This window comes from Euleptes europaea, chromosome 5 (genome assembly GCF_029931775.1).
Source record: "Euleptes europaea isolate rEulEur1 chromosome 5, rEulEur1.hap1, whole genome shotgun sequence".
NCBI lineage: Eukaryota > Metazoa > Chordata > Lepidosauria > Squamata > Sphaerodactylidae > Euleptes > Euleptes europaea.
In genome coordinates, this window is record NC_079316.1 from 98,510,620 (window position 1) to 98,530,492 (window position 19,873).

Below are 19,873 nucleotides of genomic sequence, written 5' to 3' on the forward strand. Positions count from 1 at the left end.
ACAGTACTGGGGTCATTTTTACCACCATGGCATGGTAAAGCTGCGGTATTCAACATTTATAGAACTGACACCCACCTTTAACCCCCAGGTGGCAGCCCACAGCATTGCAAGCATGCGACAGGAAGAAATAGATATTGGAGTCATGTGTCAGGAAGAGAGAGAGTCCTGCTTGAGCTAAAAAAGGGTCTGCTCCACTACTGAGTCACTTCACCTTACTATCCTACTGCTCCTACCAGCATGAGGCAGGGAGCATAACACCAACAATGGAGACCTGAGTCTACACATGCACACTAGTTTTGGGACCCAGGCAAAAAAAGTTGGTGGCTCTACAGGAGTTCACAACCCAGCAAATGGGGCTCCATAGCCCATCTGAGGATCCCAATCCATGGGTTGAAGAGCACTGTGATAAAGGAAGCTGAAATTGACACATAGTTTGAAATTGACAAAATTGTATTTTCAAATATTTTCTTAATAGTTATGTTTGTAGATGTTCTGTACTGCCAGAAGTAAAGAACTGATGAAGTATAGATTTTCTTCTTTGCAGTTATTGTCACTCAATGAAACTGCTGAGAATTTTTAAAAAAAATTATGACTCACTTTGGGTTTATTCGAACCCCAAACCAGTTTAATAAATGCAATTTTGTTCTGTAAAAGTTGAAAACGCCAGGCCTACCTGATGGTCATATCTTTGCAAAGCCAGGTGACACACTGGGTGAATTCAGGAATGTTACACGGTTCTCAGGAGTTGAATTATAGTCATGCACAATTTATTTTCTAAAATATTTTGTTGAAGGAAAATGCTGCTAACATATTTATGTCAAGGCTTTATACCCTGCCTTTCTATTATAAATTAAATATCCAGGGTAGCACAAATCAACAAAAGAAACAACAAGAAAGCGACAAAAACATCAAAACAATAAAATACCAGTTCTGCTAGGGTGCATCTTTTTGGAAATTGGCTGGACCCATAAACCTATCAAGGTGGTGCATATATTTCTAATAATAATGGAAAAGAACAGAGAAAGTGAGAAAGCTATATGCTGACATTTGTATGATGAAAAATGACTTCAATTTGAGACAAAAATGAAAACTGGAGAAGATCAAGTAACATGAAACTGATATTTAAAGGACAAATATGACATGACCTTCTACCAAGTAGCATAAAAACGCAACCAGGTATACCGTGTCTTCTTGTCATCATTACATCAGGAAGAAAAAGTGGCACTCTGTGCTAATAGTAGCATATTGTTGGTGCAGGACAAGCCAAAGAGGGTCTTCCTGAGTATGCAGCAGAGGAAATGCAGGCCCCCTGAGGGGAAGGGACTCAAGCAGTGCAGTCCTAAGCAGGGTTACAGTCTTCTACGCCATTGACCAATGGGCTTAGAAAGATGCAACCATGCCCCAGGCTTGTCTGGGGACCTAAGAGGTCAGGCAGTCCCCTCGCCTCATTCTGCTCTCATGTGAAAACAGGGGAATAGTCAACAGGAGGCATGGTGGCCTGGGCTAATCTCAGAGCTCCAGAAACAGCTAGAAGCTCTTCTGGAGGTGGAAAGTGCCAGCAAGTCACAGCTGACTTGTGGTGACCCCATAGGGTTTTCAAGGCAAGAGACATTTGGAGGTGGTTTGCCATTGCCTGCCTCCGTGTGAGCTGAGAGAGTTCTGAGAGAACTGTGACTGGCCCAAGGTCACCCAGCAGGTTTCATGTGGAGGAATGGGGAATCGAAACCGGTTCTCCAGATTAGAGTTTGCTGCTCTTAACCACTACATCACGCTGGCTCTCTAGAAGCCCCTCTAGGAATCTTATAACCACTCACACCAACCCACTGCTTGATTTGAAGGTGCACAAGTGCTTTCCTGCGACAAGAGAGCACTTGCTATTTTTATAAGGAAAGAAAAAGATTGAAGTGAGAGAATCTGAATTCCTAGAGAGGCTTTCCTGGCTCTGCTCCTTAAAACAATTGGTGGTTCCCATTGTGTGAGTGGGTGATTCTCCCTTGTTTGCCACAGTAATAGGAAGCAACGAAAGAGAAATAAATCCCACTGAGGTTAGTAGGGTTTATTTTACCCCCTTTCCTCTCTGTTCCTTTCCATCCTAATGTTGCATTTCTTTAAATAGGTGGGGCGGGGGCATGAGGAATCTTTGTGTGGTGGCCCACCGTGGCTTTTGGCAGCCAGGAAAGATGCAGTGGTCTATCATCCTCCCATCTTGCCTTTATTAAGGCCCTGAATTTGGAAACAACACAGGATAGTTACACACAAATATCTGCCAAGTGGAAGCTTCCCCACATCACACAAACTGTTTGACCGGATCAACCCAGAATACGAAACGGAGGGTTTGCCACGAGGCTGCAAATCTTACCTGCTCACCCAAAGACTTGGCACCAGTTGGCTCCAAAGACGCAGTTCGACAGTTAGGGCTGGGGCTATAACCAAGAAATCTTTAGGCCAGACACCAGCAACAAGGACCAGGTCTCCTAAGGAGGAGAAGACTTCACCTGAAGGAATCCTGGGTGTGAGGTTTCTCTATAACAGTGGCAGAAGGCCCCTTTATTTCTATGGCTGATCTCTTTCTCTGTAGAGACATTTATTAACAGATCATACCTGCTTACACCCTCTTGCATCCATTAATAACAGTTGACACTGTTATGCGTCGGTCATGTGACCTGGAACTCTGAAAAGGCAGGATTCTTGAACATGTATAGAGAGGCACAGGCATTTGAAAGCAAAGTTTTTACAGTAGACCCCAAACTCAGGTCTCTTAAGCCCCTGATGAAGAATCACCATGTATGGTTAGCGGACAGTGATTGGCTTGGTGGACGGGTTTGTTTTTAGGCACGAGGGCAAGGGAATCTAAAAAGAAGCGTGCTACATGAAAGTACGGCTCTTCAGGGACCGGAAGGCTACAATGAGAGACCAATCCTAAACAGGACTACTCAGAAACCTACTCAGATCTACTCAATAGTTTCAGAGGGTAGCCGTGTTGGTCTGCAGTAGAACAGCTAGACGTATGTATGTATGTATGTATGTATGTATGTATGTATGTATTTATTAGATTTATTAGATTTATATCCCGCTCTCATTCCCGGTAAGTCGGGCTCAGAGCGGGTCACAACACAATAGTAAAACATCAATTAAAACAAACATTAAAGCATACTTCAAAATCCATACTTCATATTTATAACAAAACAAAATGGCACTCTGTTTTAAATTGTAGCCACTAGGCAGGTTCAGTCTGCAATGGGCTCCCAGATAAAATTGGGGGAAGGATGGGGAGGTCAGCAAATGATGATAGTGAAAAGACTTGCGGCTGCCCTCAGGTGTAGGCCCAGTGGAACAGTTTGGTTTTGCAGGCCCTGCAGAACTCCTTTAGGTCCCGCAGGGCCCTGATGTTACTTGGCAGACTGTTCCATCAGGCCGGGGGCCAGGGCCGAAAAAGCCCTGGCCCTTGTCGAGGACAGCTGCACACTCCGCAGGCTGGGAGCCACCAGTAAATGGTTCTTTATTGAGCATAAACCTCTCTGGGGAGTATACCAGGAAAGGTGGTCCCGTAGGTACAGTGGTCCCAGACTGTGTAAGGCTTTAAAGGTCAAAACCAGCATCTTGAACCTGATCCGATGCTCCAGCTGGAGCCAGTGCAGTTGTTTCAGCACTGGTGTTATGTGCTCTTGCAGCGAGGCCCTAGAAAGGAGCCTTGCCACAGCATTTTGCCAGCTGGAGCCTCCTGATCAGTCCCAAGGGCAGCCCTGCATAGAGCGAGTTACAGTAGTCTAGCGTAGAGGCGACCGTTGCATGGATCACTGTGGCTAGATCAGGGCAGGAGAGATAAGGCACCAGCTGCCAGGCCCGGCAGAGGTCGAAAAAGGCTGCATTGACCACAGCTGTGACCTGGGCCTCTATAGATAAGGAGGCATCCAGAATCACACCTAGGCTCCTGACGGTGGGGCGAAGGTGTTAAACTCACCATCAAGAGCCGGGAGCCGGCACCCCATCCCCAAGCCGCCCCTACCGAGCCACAGGACCTCTGTCTTCAATGGATTCCGTTTCAGCTGACTTTCCCTCAACCACCCAGTCACGGCATCCAAGCACCTGGCCAGTGCGTCCGGGGCAGAGTCCGGATGGCCGTCAATCAACAGGTAAAACTGGGTGTCATCTCTCTCTCAAAAGTCTCTCAAAAGCTCATACCCCAAAAATCATGTCACTCTTTAATGTGCTACTGGACTTGAATACAGCAGGTCTATCCAATGCAGCTTACTCCCAGGGAAGCATTCTTTGGATTGCATTGTAAAAAGGGAAAGACCATGAAGAATAAAAGGTATTCCAATGGAAGGGCACACCTCAAATCTTACTTTGGCCTCCTGGCTAAATAGGCACCATGAAATTGCCAGAGAAGAGGGACTACAAGACCTCCCATAGTGACTGCATAGGTCCACATCAGGCTCTATTGGCTTTAAAGGCTTTCTGGACCACCTACAACGTGAAGCTTACATCCTCACTATGTCCTCTTATTTACCCTAGCAAAGACCTCAGTTTTCTTACAACCCACATTATAAAACATTGCCTCCAAGTTTCTTTTGAAAACGACAAAGGAGATCCTCAGTGTATAAGCAGCAAATTAAGACAGTTTGAAAATACCCTGAATACAACGCAATCCACATTAAAAAAAAAACACACACACACACACCACACGGTTCACACACCAATGTCATGGCTAATGAAGTATATTTGAAGACACATTCAAAAACAAATGAAAGGACCTTTCAAGAATAACATCTCAACATTTCCGTGGCAGGAAGAGCCTTCCACTTTAAATCTGTCCCTGAGGTCAAGGAGGAAATGTTATTCCTTTCATTCAATTTTAACTATGGCTTATTTCAAATACCATTTTCTACTGATGTTTTTAATGAGCTCTCTCTGGCCGTTCTTGAATCCTTACTGAATCTGCTAATATGGCTTTAAGAAAGAGTAAAAATTGAGACTGTATCACCCAGAACATTCCTCAGCAGATTTCTGAGTATACAATCTCAGGTTGTGAGTAACTGGAAAACTCTGGTCTCCTGAAGAAAAGAGTGATTAGTTCTATGGAAGGTGGGGAGTTATTATTATCTCACTGCTCTGTCTCTAAACTACAAAGATAGGGATTTTTAAAAAAAATAAGCCACCCAACCAACTCTTATTGTGACCAATCTACTGTATTTTATTTATTCAGCCTCTTTAATATTTATTCCTTATAGTCCACTGTCACAATTTAACCTTGTAGGGAAAACATACATTTTGTGTGTGTTTATGGGTGTGTGTCAAGTGCCGTCAAGTTGCGACCAACTTGTGGTGACCCCATAGGGTTGTAGCTTAGTGTTTATTAAACATGGAATAGACAGACATGGAGACCACAGAGTTAAAAGAACTATTGAAATGTTTACAAAGAAATCATTAAAATATACCAATAATACGGCTCACTGGGCATTTGTAATGCATGTACACCTTCTTGTCGATACAGTGTTGCTGTAATTAAATAAGGTATCCCTGTGTTAACTCACTCTCCCACTTAAATTAAAATAGACAATTTCCCTCAATCGAGCCTCCACTCCCAGTTATGCTTTTAGAACAATCTTCAATACGATAAAGAAAGCAAGAGCTCTGCCAGATCAGACCAAAGGCCCATCTAGATCAGCATCCTATTTCCAATAGTGGCCAGTATGTTGGTAGTCTACATGCTTCACCTGATGCAAGCACTTAAACAGCGGCAAATTTATTGACAAATCATGGGTACTTTTATTTCATGCAAGTACAAATGCAGATGCAGAAGTAAATATTAATCTGTCTGCGTAGGATATTTCCACACAAATTGCTCCTGAGCAATGGCAGCTGGGGTCAGGATGACATAGGTTGCAGGATTTAAATACAAAAATAACCCTATGCTGAATGCAGAAATTGGTAACAAAAAACAGCACAATGGCCAAAACTATATATGACAAAAAATCTAAGCAATTATTATTTATCAATATTTTCAGAAATTTATATAACAATTATCCACAATAGGAACTGCAGGTAAGTACAGTGTATACAAGATGATTTCCAAATTGTCCATAAAACAGTCCCAATGTGTGTGATATGAATTCTTCTTCTTCTGTATGTATGTATGTATACTGGTGTATCAATGTCTCAAATAACACCATAAAGGCTGATGAGTATAAAGCCGCGAAGCCACCGAGGCTACTAAGGGTATGAGACGGGCATTCTAGATAGCTTTCCCATTTCGCCTCACAGGATAAACCTTCCTCGATCCACTCTATAAATAATATCCATGGTATACATAATAACAACACCAAGAAACAATCAATATGATTTCAACGTTAAAAAACAGTATCTCCCCTGTCTGTAGTCTAAAGTGGTCCAGCCCATTTTAATCACCATAGGGTTCTACCACTTACTGTGATGCTTGCGTGGAGCAGAGACTGAGAGGTGGGAAACCTTCCAAGAGCTAGTGGACCTTGAAGAGCATCAAGGAACCAGAGACCATAAAGGTAATTTCAGGTAAGCATTTCTGAACTGGGTTCACTGAAGAAAGACGGCAGGAAAGCTGAGCCCTCTCATTCACACAGAAGATATATGAATGATGGCCAACTGGATGTCAACTAGTTTCCAACTGAGGAGAGTCTTTCACATCACCTACTACCAGACCCTTTTTTTAACCAGAGGTGTTGAGGATTAAACTTGGGTGAGCCACTGAGCCACGGCCTCTCTCATTTGCTTTTTTTGTGAGGTGGGGGGCTTCTTACCCTTATTGAACTCATACCTACTCTGAACCCTGAGTGGTTTGTTTGCCTCTGTCCTGCCTGCCCCCATTTTTCTGTTTGGCTGCATATCTGGCTATGATCCTGACTCGCCCCCTGATGGAATGACAGCCCTTTAACAGGATCTAGAAAAAACAGAGACCGATAGCAAAAATTAGAAGAGAGCATTCAGATTAAGTCACACACTTGGTACGAACAAATGTCAGAAATGTGGTTAAATAAAAACAACTCATTTTAAGTTATTCTAGCAAAATACATTTCCCTTCCTAATCTTGGGTAAGATTGCCAAGGTTCACCGACGCCTTCAGCAGATTTTTTTTTAAAGTCCAATTATGGTTTTCAAACCCATCTATGCAAAAATAGCGCCTGCATTCGAGCGTGAACAGAGAAAAGAACACTTTGTGATAACAATAAAACAAAAATTGATTACTGATTCGACTACAAACACTGCACTGGAAATTGATTCCACTACCAGCACCACAAGGTACTGTAACACGTCGGAAAAAATAATTTCAAGGTCAGACAAAGAATGTGACAAAATCCATAGCATCAAAGTTTGTGTGTATGTGGATGTGTGTATGGTCTCAAGACTCTCTCTTTTTCTCAGTTACAAGCTACAAATGGAAACTTTTCACATAGTAACAGTGGGACATTGTTGGTAGAAAGAGCCGTCAAGTTACAGCCAATTTATGGTGACCCCCATAGAGTTTTCAAGGCATGACACGTTCAGAGGTAATTTGCCATTGTCTGCCTCTGTGTAGCAACTCTGGACTTCCTTGGTACTAACTAACTATCCAAGTACTAACCAGGATCATTTAAATATCTGAAGGGATGTCATATTGATGAGGGAACAAGCTTGTTCTCTGTTGCTCCAGAGACTAGGACATGGAGTAATGGATTTAAACTAATAGAAAAGCGATTCCACCTAAACATTAGGAAGAACTTTGTGATGCTGAGGGCTGTTCGATGGTGGAATGTGCTGCCTCGGAGGGTGGTGGAGTTCCCGTCTTTGGAGGTCTTTAAGCAGAGGCTAGATGGCCATCTGTCGGGAGTGCTTTGATTGTGGGATCCTGCATGGCAGGGGGAGGGTTGGGGTCACTGGGGATGTGGGGGGAGGTAGTTGTTAATTTCCTGCATGTGCAGGGGGTTGGACTAGATGACCCTGGTGGTCCCTTCCAACTCTATGATTCTATGATCGACCCTGCTTAGCTTTTGAGATCTGATGAGATCAGGTTCACCTGGGGCTATCCAGGCCAGTGGGACATTAACCAACATAATTTCCTAAATATGAAGGAGTGAGGGCAGTTTCTGCCTTAAGAAACCATCACAAACACAGAGTTCAGGATAATCATTACAGGATGTTATCTGGAGAAAATGAAATGCAACTTTACATATGACATAGTTCCCAGAAGATTATGTATTGCAAATTGATGGAGCGAAGTAGCCCAACTGAAATCCTACATGCACTGTAAAGTGCAGTAATCTATGTAAATGCGACTGTAAATCAACCTTCCTGTACGACCTTTGATTGATTCAGAAACCCTGACATAAGCACATTGAAAACTGCCTGTTTTTCACATGCACACTCTAACAGTGGGAGAGAGCTGAAAAGAATCCCGCATGAATTTCGTCTACGAGTTGGGAAGTCTCTAGATCAACTCTTCTCTCTCCCACAAAAAGCACTAGACAACTGGCCATGGGAACTGCTGCACAAAAACCAGCTGTGTGTATGATCCTTGCCGCTAATTCTTAAATAGGGGCCCAGGTCCTTCTGCCCTGAGCTGATCTACCAAAAGATGTCCAGGACAGATTATGTGCCATGATTTATCTGAATTGTGGTGGGTTTGAAAGACAAGGAGGATGGCAGGGAAACCATGAACAACAAGTAAAGGAGGAGAAAGATCACTCTGTATATGAACAAGCAAAGGAGAATTAATGAGGGAGACGAAAACTCAGCAGCTGCAAGATTATCTGAGAGAACAGAAAGGACATAGGAAGCCAAGGCTATTAACCAAGACAGCCAGAGACCACAGTCGGGGGGTGGGGGGGAGAGAGGTTTTGGAGAAGCAGACAGCAACAAACCTATGGAAAGAGTTCAGAGCTTCAAACCGATGGCTGTTTAGTCCTCCACAGGATGTCACTGCACCTCTTTGCACATAGAAGTTGCTTGGCAGTCATAAGTTGCTCACTCCAGAGCCAAAAGATTTAGGCAACCAAAAGGCTGAAGAGGGAACAGTTGTGAAAGATGGTGGAATAAATACATGAGCTGAATTTCTTTGGAAGCAGTGTCAGGGGCCAGTGCATACAAATGCAGCCAAATGAGGAAGAAGAAGAGTTGGTTTTTATATGCCGACTTTCTCTACCACTTAAGGGAGTATCAAACCAGCTTACAATTGCCTTCCCTCCCCCTCCCCACAACAGACACCCTGTGAGGTAGGTGGGACTGAGAGAGTTCTAAGAGAGAAGTGACTAGCCCAAGGTCACTCAGCTGGCTTTGTGTGTAGGAGTGGGGAAACAAATCAAGTTCAGCAGATTAGCCTCCACTGCTCATGTGGAGGAGTGGGGAATCAAACCAGGTTCTCCAGATCAGACTCCACCGCTCCAAGCCACCACTCTTAACCACTACGCCACACTGGCTCCTATGATCTCAGGATCTTCTGCCAGGTTGGCACTGTATAGGAAAATCCAAACGATAGCTTTGATTGGGCCATTTGAAAGTTTGCAGAGGTGTTAGTAACAAAACATAAGAACTGCCATGCTAGCTCATACCAACAGCCCACCTAGTACAACATTCTTGTTCCAATGCTAATCAGCCCCGGTGTCACAAAACCGTCACACTGGAGGTGGCCACACTCCCACGTGTCCTGGTAGTCCTGGAAGCATCTGAACATGGTGGCTCCATTCTTAGCTTTCAGGGCTAATACCTACTGAAATCCTATGATCCTTGACCTAATCCTATGGAGTATTTTTTTAAAAGAAATTGACTTATGTTAGCAGCAATGACTCCACAAGTTGGCAAGGGGCTGTTGCTAAGTGTTAGAGCATCTGTTTTGCATGCAGAAGGTCCCACATTCAATCCATGCCATTTCCAGCTAAAAACAACAGAAAAAGATCAGGTAGGAGGTGATGTGAGGGTGCTTCTGCCTGGGACACTGGAGAGCCCCTGCAGGTCAGTGGAGACAATACTGACCTTGGCAGACCAAGGGTCTGACTCAGTATGAGGCATCTTCATGTGCTCCTACAGGATAAACCGCACAGGGATGGATCCAAACATTCTGTTCTGTCGGTGGAACGGCAGTCTTGCTGGTGGACAAGGAGAGGACAATTTACACCAATCCCACCCATCTAACTTAATCTTTGTCCCACTCCTGAGGCTCTCTTAATAAGCGCCTTCTTGTGACCATTACCTCAAGAAGGAACAATGGAACCCTGAGGTAACAATACCATGTTCTAGGTATAGGACAAGCCAAAGAGGGTCTGAAATTCCTGGGTATGTAGCAGAGGAAAGAAGCAGGCCCACCGAGGGGAAGGGGACCAACAGTGCCATCCTAAGTAGGGTTACCTTTTCTAAGACCATTGACTTCAGTGGACTTAGAAGGAAGAAGCTGTGCTTTGGATGACACGTCGCTGGTCCATCTGTTTCACTCCACTGGCAAAGCTATGGATCCAATCCATAGACTATATATTGATGTTCCTTTACTGCACAATTGGTAGAGACCAAGTTCTGGGTTTTAGAAGTATGGGTACAATCTGGTTAACTTCAAGACTACTTACTAGTCTACATGATTAAAATAAATTAGAATGCATTTTTTCAGGCAGGCCAGATCTGCACAAAGTATGATCCACCAAGCTGATCCATCCACCATTTACAGTGGCCTGCCATATGAATGCTTTTACTGAGTCAGACAATGCATCCTTCTAGGTCAGTATTGTCCACTCTAACTGGCAGCAAATCTCCCAGATCTCAGGCAGAGACCTTTCACATCACCTGATCCTTTTCGCTGGAGAAGCCAGGGATGGAACTTGGGTCCTTCTGCGTGCAAAGCAGATGCTCTACCACTGGACCCCAGCTCCTCACCATAAATGTGCCCACTTCTCACCACCACTTTTAGTAGTTTATGAAAGACAGAGGGGGGGGGAAAGGTTTACAAAGCTCCTAATGAATGACCCTGCTTCAGGTCATAGGCAGTGAATTAGGCCTATGTTAAAGTATTTAAAAATAAAAAATGCAAGAAATGTTGATCTCTCATAGAAATAAAGGTACATTTTGAACCAGTTGATTTTGATGTGCTCCTGACATTTGGTAGAAACCAAAGATCTAGAAAAAGGCCCTTTCCTTAATGTGGCTGGTTATCCTCTCGTTCGCAGAACAGTGCCTGATAATATCACTGGCATGGCCTGAGAAATGATCAAGTGGCGACAGGAGACAACGGCAGGGATTCGAGCAGGGTCAGATGTTCTGCAAGGTATCACAGATGCAGGGCTTTGTTCTATGTATAATGAAAGGCTTGATTAATGATCCAGATGAGACAGAACACAATAGTGAAATTTGCCAGTGATATTAAAAGAGGAGGAGTAATTACTTGCAAATGATTATACATCTTGCACAGATTCTGAATGCTGATCAATTCAATTCTGGGAAATAAACTTGCAAAATCCACATAATGGAAAGGAAGAACGCAGAAAATAGCGTACCAGGAAATGGACAGCTGATATTTGGTGATGGAATCGAAAAGATTTCACTGCAGTTTCACAAGGAAAGCACAGAATAATATTTTTTTTATGGCTTGTTTCCCTTACACAGAGGAATCCAATTGAAATGAATGAGTGCATTGGAATACAGCATGCAAGCAGCTAATGAAGAATACTTTATGGCAGTTGGATTGATTTTAGAGCTAAGATATAATGTTATTACTTTTTTATCCAGCTTCCTGGCCAACTACAGCTTCTGAAGCAGCTTGTGACACCCAGGAAATACAATGAAAAAAGAACCTAATAAAATACAATGACAAGACCATCAAGAGGCCAAAAACCATCAGTATCACTAAACCATTAAACCAATTTTTAAAAACCTATATAAATTGGGTATCAAAGAGAACAGCCATCTCAATGTAGCCCTGTGATTTAGTGGTTAATGTATTGCTTCCGAAGAAGCAAAGAGACTCTCTTTCCATGTGTCCATTTTAAAAGAAACACTTTGAAAAGGAATGCTTCACCCATTACAAGGCTTCCCCCCCACACACACCCAAAAGTGCTACTCAGCAAGAAGCAACAGAAATTACCGGTGGGAGGATAACAACTGTTGTGAGAGAAGAGACTTGAAGAGCTATATATGGCCATTAGGAAGGGAGACAATCAGAAAGACTTGAAGCATGTGAGCAAAGGACAAGAGGAAACAGTTAGCATACTCAAAAAGAACACATTACACTATGAACATGGAAAGGAAGGACCAAGGAGACAAAAGTTTAGAACGACAGGTTTCCCCAGTCCCCACAAAAGATATTCACTCTATGCCATTCACAGAGCTGGTTTTAGTGAAATGTATGAGCCATTTTGGTATGGGAGGGAGCAAAACTGGAAAACTCAAAGTTATAGCTAAATGGGTGTGAGTGTCAAATAATCATGAGATTCAACTGGCTTCCCTAATAGAGGCCTTTTACGCCATCTTCTAGACAGATTTGCCTGCACCAAAAATGTGAAGCTTCACAATCCCACATTGGTTCCATCCTGTGCAAATAGCCAGTGCACTCCGGGGTGGTGGGGTGGTGGAGAACTTGGCAGAAAACCTTTATATAGAGAGCAATACAAACCATGATGGCTTCTTAGACATTCACAAATAGCTGGCAAGAAAAACATACAGAGCTAACTGACTCTCCCTTTGATCACACTGGAGAATGGATCTTTCATAGGAATTTAAGAGAAAAGATGATGCTAGTGATATTTATGACTGAAGGAAATAGGGAACAGAAGACTGAACAGATCGATGCCTTTAGGACATTGCTGAGTTGCCCTACAATCTGGATATTCTGTTTCCTTTTGAGACTTACAATTTATGCTACAGCCTATTAAACATTTCAACATCCTTTTCCATACAAAATTTGTTTTACAATCCACACCTTATTAAGTTTATAATGCCATTCAATTGAACAATTATAGAATGCAAGAATATAAAGTTAATCCAGAAGATTACGGATGTAAAGTCAATCGGCTTAGAATGGTGTAACTCTGCTTAAGATGGCACTGACAGGCACTTGGATGTCAAGTTTATTGATACGGTCTATTTGACCAGCCAGAAATTAGTATATCAGATTGTCCAACTTGATAAAACTGAAAAGGCCCTTAGATGGGAATGTTTGAATCATAGCACCATGCGCATCAACATGACTCAGTAAATCAACAATATTTCAAGAGACAGCAAGACAACCCAAAGAAACCAAGGGACTCTGAAATTGAATGGATAATTGTCATTGGAATACCCTGAAAAACAATAACAGCGTTAACCATGGCACCTAAACTGCTAAGAATTTGGGGAGCAGCCATAAACCAACTGGGTCCATACATCCCATTCTAGAGGATATTTTCTCCTACTCCCATAATACCAGAATTTGGTGTGCATGAGGGTGAACAAAAAGAAGTACATCTTTGCTCAATAAGTAATTGCATTCTGGAATTCACTGCCAGGGGACATAGTGAGGACCATTCGCACCGGTGGCTTTAAAACGGTATTAGAGGGATTCATGGAGGATGGGTCCATCAGTTACTATTAGTCATAATGACCAAAGGGGACCTCCCTGTCCAAAGGCAGTAAATGTCTCAATATCAGTGTTAAGAGGCAACACCAATGGAAGGAGCTTGGCCTTTGATGCCCTGTATTACGGCCCTCCAGGGCAACTGGTTGGCCATGGTGTGAAACAGGATGCTGGAATAGGTGGGCCACTGGTTAAATCCAGCAGGACACCACATTTTCTTACGTGACTTACACAGTTCTTGGGTGTACTGGGGAACTCCTTGTGGGCAGGGGAACTCCATGGGCACAGATAACTTCCAAACCTACAAGACAGCACTGGATTAAACTTGTAACGTTACTGCATTCCCTGTGGCCCTTTATATTGCTGGAGAGGTTCTGCTTCAGGTACCCTTCAAGCATATTTGATCGCATCACCCAGCAGGGCTTTTTGGTCGCAATTCTACATTTTAGGGTTAACTTGACCAGGGAAGTCCATTTAAGCCCATGCCGCTGGGCATTGTTGTAAAGCATTATTTTACAAACATGGTTTAAAAACTTTAAAAAATACTTCTTATTTTCCATTCTGCACTGTAAATGTGTTTGTTGTCCAGCACGTCACCTCAAAAATCAATATTTTATGCTTATCTGGTTTGATAAATATTTGTTGAAAACTAGGGAAAGTAGAATATGAATCTTTCAATAAATGAATAATATTGTGTTTATCTGCTTGAATAAACTGTTCTATTTAATTTTGTTTAGTGTATATTAATATTCTAGATTTCCCCAGCGCATTCAGAGAATTTATAGGGTTGAGAAAAGTAAGGTGGTAAGAAACACACACACACACACACACAATTACATATAGAACCATAGAATCACAGAGTTGGAAGGGGCCAATACAGGCCATCTAGTCCAACCCCCTGCTCAGTGCAGTATCAGCCTAGAGCATCCCTGACAAGTGTTTGTCCAGCTGCGGCTTGAAGACTGTCAGAGAGGTGGAGCTCACCACCTCCCTAGGGAGCCGATTCCACTGTTGAATCCCCCCCCAGTATAGTATATCACTATATTTTATAGTAAACTGACCATTTCCTATGAGGATAATGAAAACCACAAAACCACAGAAGGCAGAGATCTTCACCTACTTAGAAGACTTGCCAGATACATAGAAAAATATAACTGTGTAAAGGAACTAAAACAAAAAAAAATCACTAACGAACCTGATGAGGACTGAAAATGCTCCAGAAGGGGCAGAATATTGAGAGAAGGGACAGAATGTTGAGAACAGCTGAGAGTCAATTAAAGGAATAAAAGGGGAGAGGAGAACAGGCCTATTCAAGCTGCGGAGAGAATCCTGAAGGAGAGAGAATTTTTCAGGAGTAGGATTTCCAAGTTGTCCTCATGCACACAGTTTCTCATGATCCCTCAATATTGATATGATCTGTTTCAGCCCCTCCTCAGGCTTTGGCCTTCAAATTTGCTAAGAACAGAATACAATGCAAACCGTTTTTCAAATTCTGAAATGTTCAAATATTAAACTTTCAAATCAGATTCCAGAATAATTGCTAAAAGTATTTAAGCGGAGTATATCTATAGGGTTATCACTTGGAGAATAACAGTATATTTAGTAGGTTTATATGTATGAAATATTGATTTTAACACATAAAATATTGATTTTAACACATATCTTTCTGTGTGGCCCTTATCACTAAAAGGAGAAAGCATTTGTATGTATATCACCCATTCTACAGATTTTTATGTTCATTATTATCAACCAACATTGTTAGAAGTTGTCTGACAAGAGATTCGTTGTGTTTGTGTTAAGTGCCATCAAGTTGCCTCAGACTCATGGCGACCCTATGAATCAACGCCCTCCAAAATGTCCTATCTTTAACAGCCTTGCTCAGGTCTTGCAAACTAAGGGCTGTGGCTTCCTTTATAGAGTCAATCCATCTCTTGTTGGGTTTTCAATCCATCTCTTTTCCTGCTGCCTTCAACTTTTCCTAGCATGGTTGTCTTTTCCAGTGACTCTTGTCTTCCCGTTCAGTTTATTTATTTACAGTCATTTGACCAGCAGATAAACGTTGTTAAAATTGATCAATACAGAGACAGGATTACAATTCTGATGTGCTAACCCAAGCTCTTCGCACTCTAGTGGCAATGTAACAAAACTTTGCCACTGTGTAGGAAATGTTGGCATCTTTATCCTCAAGTAAATATTTAATACTCTTGTCTTCCCATAATGCGACCAAAGTACGATAGCCGCAGTTTAGTCATTTTAGCTTCTAGGGTCAGTTCAGGCTTGATTTGATCTATAACCCACTGGTTTGTTTTTGGGGCAGTCCATGGTATCTGTAACACACTCCTCCAACACCACATTTAAGAGGAATCTACCATACTTTCTTCCTATCAGCGTTCTTCATTGTCCAGCTTTCACACCCAAAAGAGCTTCGTTAGGCATGGTTTTTTTTTAAAAAAAAACTTTTGTGGATTCCAAATAACACATACTTCCTTGATATGTGAGGTTTCCTAAGCAAGACATCATTATTATAGGCTGAAATATTGTACTCAATTGGTTTCATTGTGGCTCACACTCACTTAACTGAGCAAAAGACTGTAGTGATAAAATGCAATTATTGGTCCTTTGCGGGGTGTGTGTGTGTGTGTGGGGGGGGGGGGTGTTTGAGAGATAAATGTCCCACAGCTTCAAAGGAGCAAAGGTTATGCTGATCAGACTCCAGGCTTCCTTAGAATGGCTGCCTGGCAATTCATTTTGAAGTTTTCCCAGAAGCCCCTCACCCATACCACCAAAATGAATATTGTACTGCAGCACTGTTTGACAGATTGTACCTCACAATGGTTTAAAAGAAAGGCCTTCTGGTTTATATGGAGTTTACATTTTAGAAGCTACTAATTCTATATGCTGGAGTGGAGTGTATTTCTTCCTCCTTCTCCCTTTCCATGTTGACATTCTGAGGTACCACCTGTTGGAAATAATGTTTCATGTGCTATTCCACACCTAGTTATCCACACCCCTAGTATTTTCAGTGCACTGCACATACACACATTTTATTTCCTTAAATGCCTATTGCTCATATGTGAAAGAAAGCCTCTGCAAATTCCCCACCCCAAAAACATTGGAGTTAATGAGCCTTGCCTTCCAGGAGCTCCACAAAAATTTAAAACATTCAACCATTCGAAATCTACAAGAGAGAAAGTTGTCACCCCAACCCCACCCTGATAGCAGTTTGAGCAAGTTATTTTTAAGTGGGGGGGACCACTCCAGAATCCTATTGGGCTGCATGAGATCGTAGCTTCATTTGTACAGAGCAATTAATTATACTATGCTGAATTAATTAACAGCCCACTACAATGAACACAGCAAGCTTCATTACACATTGCTTGAGACAGGCAAAGAGAGAGAGAGAAAGTTACATAACGTGCCTTCCACATTGAATCCACAAATAATTGTTGTGTATGTAAAAGCAACTGTACATAGCAGTGCATTGTTTCAGAGCTGAGGGAAGCAGCGCAATGTGATCACATCTGGAAGGGGAATGGGCTACTGTCTGAAAATTCAAGTCTTATTCCTTCACTACCACAACTCTCCATAAGCAATTCATCTTCCCCAATGCCAAGGTTTTAATGTTGTATGTATAGACTAAAGAATTCCTGGGAATGTACATATTCTCCAATGTTCTCATGGGGATTGGGGGTTCTGAACTCCAGAGTGAGAAGCTTAAAAAAAAATCAGAATCCTGAATAATGTTAAAATAAAATTAATAATTGACAAATGCTTTGGAATTAGGAAGTGAAAACCCCTCATGTTTTACAAGCTCATTATGAAAAGAATTTCTGTCACGCTGGGGTATCAATTTTGTTGCAGCTATTTGGTCTGTACTTCTGACATTACTCTAAATATTCCCACCCACTGGAACTAATGGGATTGCTTGAGAGCAACTTGTCAGTGGGGAGTGGTCAAACAGTCACCGCAATATGAACATAAGGAAGAAGCATAATGTTAAGACCACAGGCATTCAAAAAGGTCCAAACACCCTGTTATAGAATCAACAAAACCAAACATATTCACTTTGATTTTCACCCTTTCAGCTAATCGAAATACACTGTTACATTGTTTGAGCTGCAAAAACGACGTCTGCTAATTGCAGAAACACACGATCAAATTGTGTTTTATAAGTTCATTCTTTAAGGTATGACTTTCTGAACATGAGGTCTCCTGGTGCTTCCTCTCTGAAGCCAGGCATGATTGTATGGAGTTAATATTAAAGTCACACATAATTGCCCATCTTCCGAGCTGGTAAACCAGTATGTATATTGATGCTCCCAAGATCCTCATCGCAGCCTTAAAAACCAGCTGGCTTCCTGCAGCTCAGACAACCCTTTTCCACTCCAAAACCAAACTTCATTTATTAGGCAGTTTTAGCTCCTCCACTTAGCGCCATCAATGTCATCAAGCAAAAAAAACCCCGAAAACAAAACAAACAAACCAACCCTGTACCACCATCTCCTTGCTGGAAAGAAGCAATTCCTGCTCTATACATCCTCTCCCATTTCCCCGGGGCATCAATGTTTGTAACTGTGTGCGCCCGTCTAGAACAAAGGATTTAATATTTGCACACAAACTGTATGGCATCAGACCTACGGACTTGCATTGGATCAGACTCCACCAGGCGAATTTTCCCGCACATCCCGCGCGACCTTTTTTCCAACGCCAGCATGGAAGAGGCTGTCGCTATCCATGGTGCTGAAACGCGCCACCGCTCCCAACACCCCGCCTTATTGCCTCCCCTTCTCCTCTGCGCCCCCAGCCAGGATCCCCCACCCACCCACTTGCATTGACCACCACCCCCACTTTGAGAGACGGGTGGGTAACTTTAGTTGCCCTTGATTCCTTATGAAAAAATATATATACTATGAATAGGCAACAAGTATTTGCGTGTGTGTGTGTGTGTGTGTGTGGGGGAATTAGCCCAAAGAGACGGGAGAAAGAAAGATCTCCCAAAGAAACATTTTTCTGTCTCTCTATTTCTCTTCCCAGCAATTATTTTCTCTCTCTCCCCCACCCCCAGCACATAATTCCAGAGTCTGAAAAAGGGGTTCGAGATCAGGGCTCGGCTGGAAGCGATCGCCGCCAGCCTGGGGCTCGCCTGGGCATTGTGCAGATCGGCGACCCCTCGCGGTTTTGGGGGAGGGGGGGGAGGGGAGCCGGCGAGCCCCTCCTGGCCAGTCATCTCAGCAGGCACAGCCGCGCAAACGGCAGGGGGGGAGGCTCCGTAAGGTGTGACCCGGTGCCTCCCCCCTTTTTGTTCTTTTGTTCCGAAACAGGGAGAAAAGGCGAGACTGGGGTGGGGAGAGGGAGGGCACCGCGCAGGGGGGATGCCAGGAGGGGCAACAAAGAGCCCTACGCGCGGGGGGGGGGATTGTGTACGAGCATCCGTGGGGGGGGGGAGAGTCGAGAGAGGTGGGGAGGCTGCAAAGGGGCGACGCTGAGCTCAACGCCCCCCACCCCACCCCCGCTCCCCCACTCACCGTCCCTATCGCAGAGCTGAATGGCCTCCAAGCTGAGGTTCTTGATGACATCCTCGCAAGGGCTGGCCGGGCTGCCCAGGCGGGGGTCCAGGCGGGGCACCTCCATCGTGCGGGTGCGTCTGCCTCCGCGCTCGCCCTCCCCGCGGCTCCGGGACGGCTTCCTTGGCAGGGAGGCAAGGCGAGAGACGGAGGCAGGGAGGCAGGGAGGGAGGCAGGGAGGGAGGGGCGGCGGCGGCTCCCGTCTGGGGCTGCTCCTCGCCGTCTCCCCAGGCTGGCTGCAAAACTGCAGGCTGCGGCGGAGAGGGAGAGGCGCGCGCGCTCCCTTCCCTGCCCGGGACTGGCTGGCAGGCGGCGGGCGCGGATTGGAAGGCCAGGGGAGGGGAGGGGAGGGGAGGGGGGAGAGGCCTCCTGTGCCCGCAATAGGGGGGCGGGGGGAGCTGGCCCTTTAAAGGGGCCGCTTGCCGCCCCTGCCCAGCCCTTTCCTTTTCCTTTTATCCCTTAGGACAGGGGTGGGGAACCTTTTTCCCGCCAAGGGCCATTGGGATGTTTATAACATTTTATGCCAATAAAGGTCTATGAATGGGAAGGGTTCATTTGTGATATTTATAACCTCATTCGCGGGCCATACAAAAGCATCAGCTTAAAAATTAGCCGCCCAAGCCCCAAGCAGGCAGTCGCCCCAGATGGCCAGTCCCAGCACGGGCGAGCAGGCGGGCGTCCGGCCGGTGGCGCACTCCGTGGGAGGGGGCGGATCGCCAGTCTTGGCTCCTTCTGAGCCAGAGATCTGCCGGGACCCACGAAGGGCCAG

At 44.0% G+C, this 19,873-nt stretch overlaps 1 protein-coding gene across 1 annotated transcript in view; it reads right to left on the reverse strand.

Annotated features, from left to right (window-relative positions):
* PHYHIPL (phytanoyl-CoA 2-hydroxylase interacting protein like) overlaps window positions 1-19,171 on the reverse strand; it is an 82,213-nt gene extending 63,042 nt beyond the window's left edge. The window contains exon 1 of the mRNA XM_056849674.1: window positions 19,066-19,171. Coding sequence (XP_056705652.1) covers window positions 19,066-19,171 — 106 coding nt within the window. The remainder of the gene's footprint in view (window positions 1-19,065) is intronic.
* Window positions 19,172-19,873: the final 702 nt, after the last annotated feature.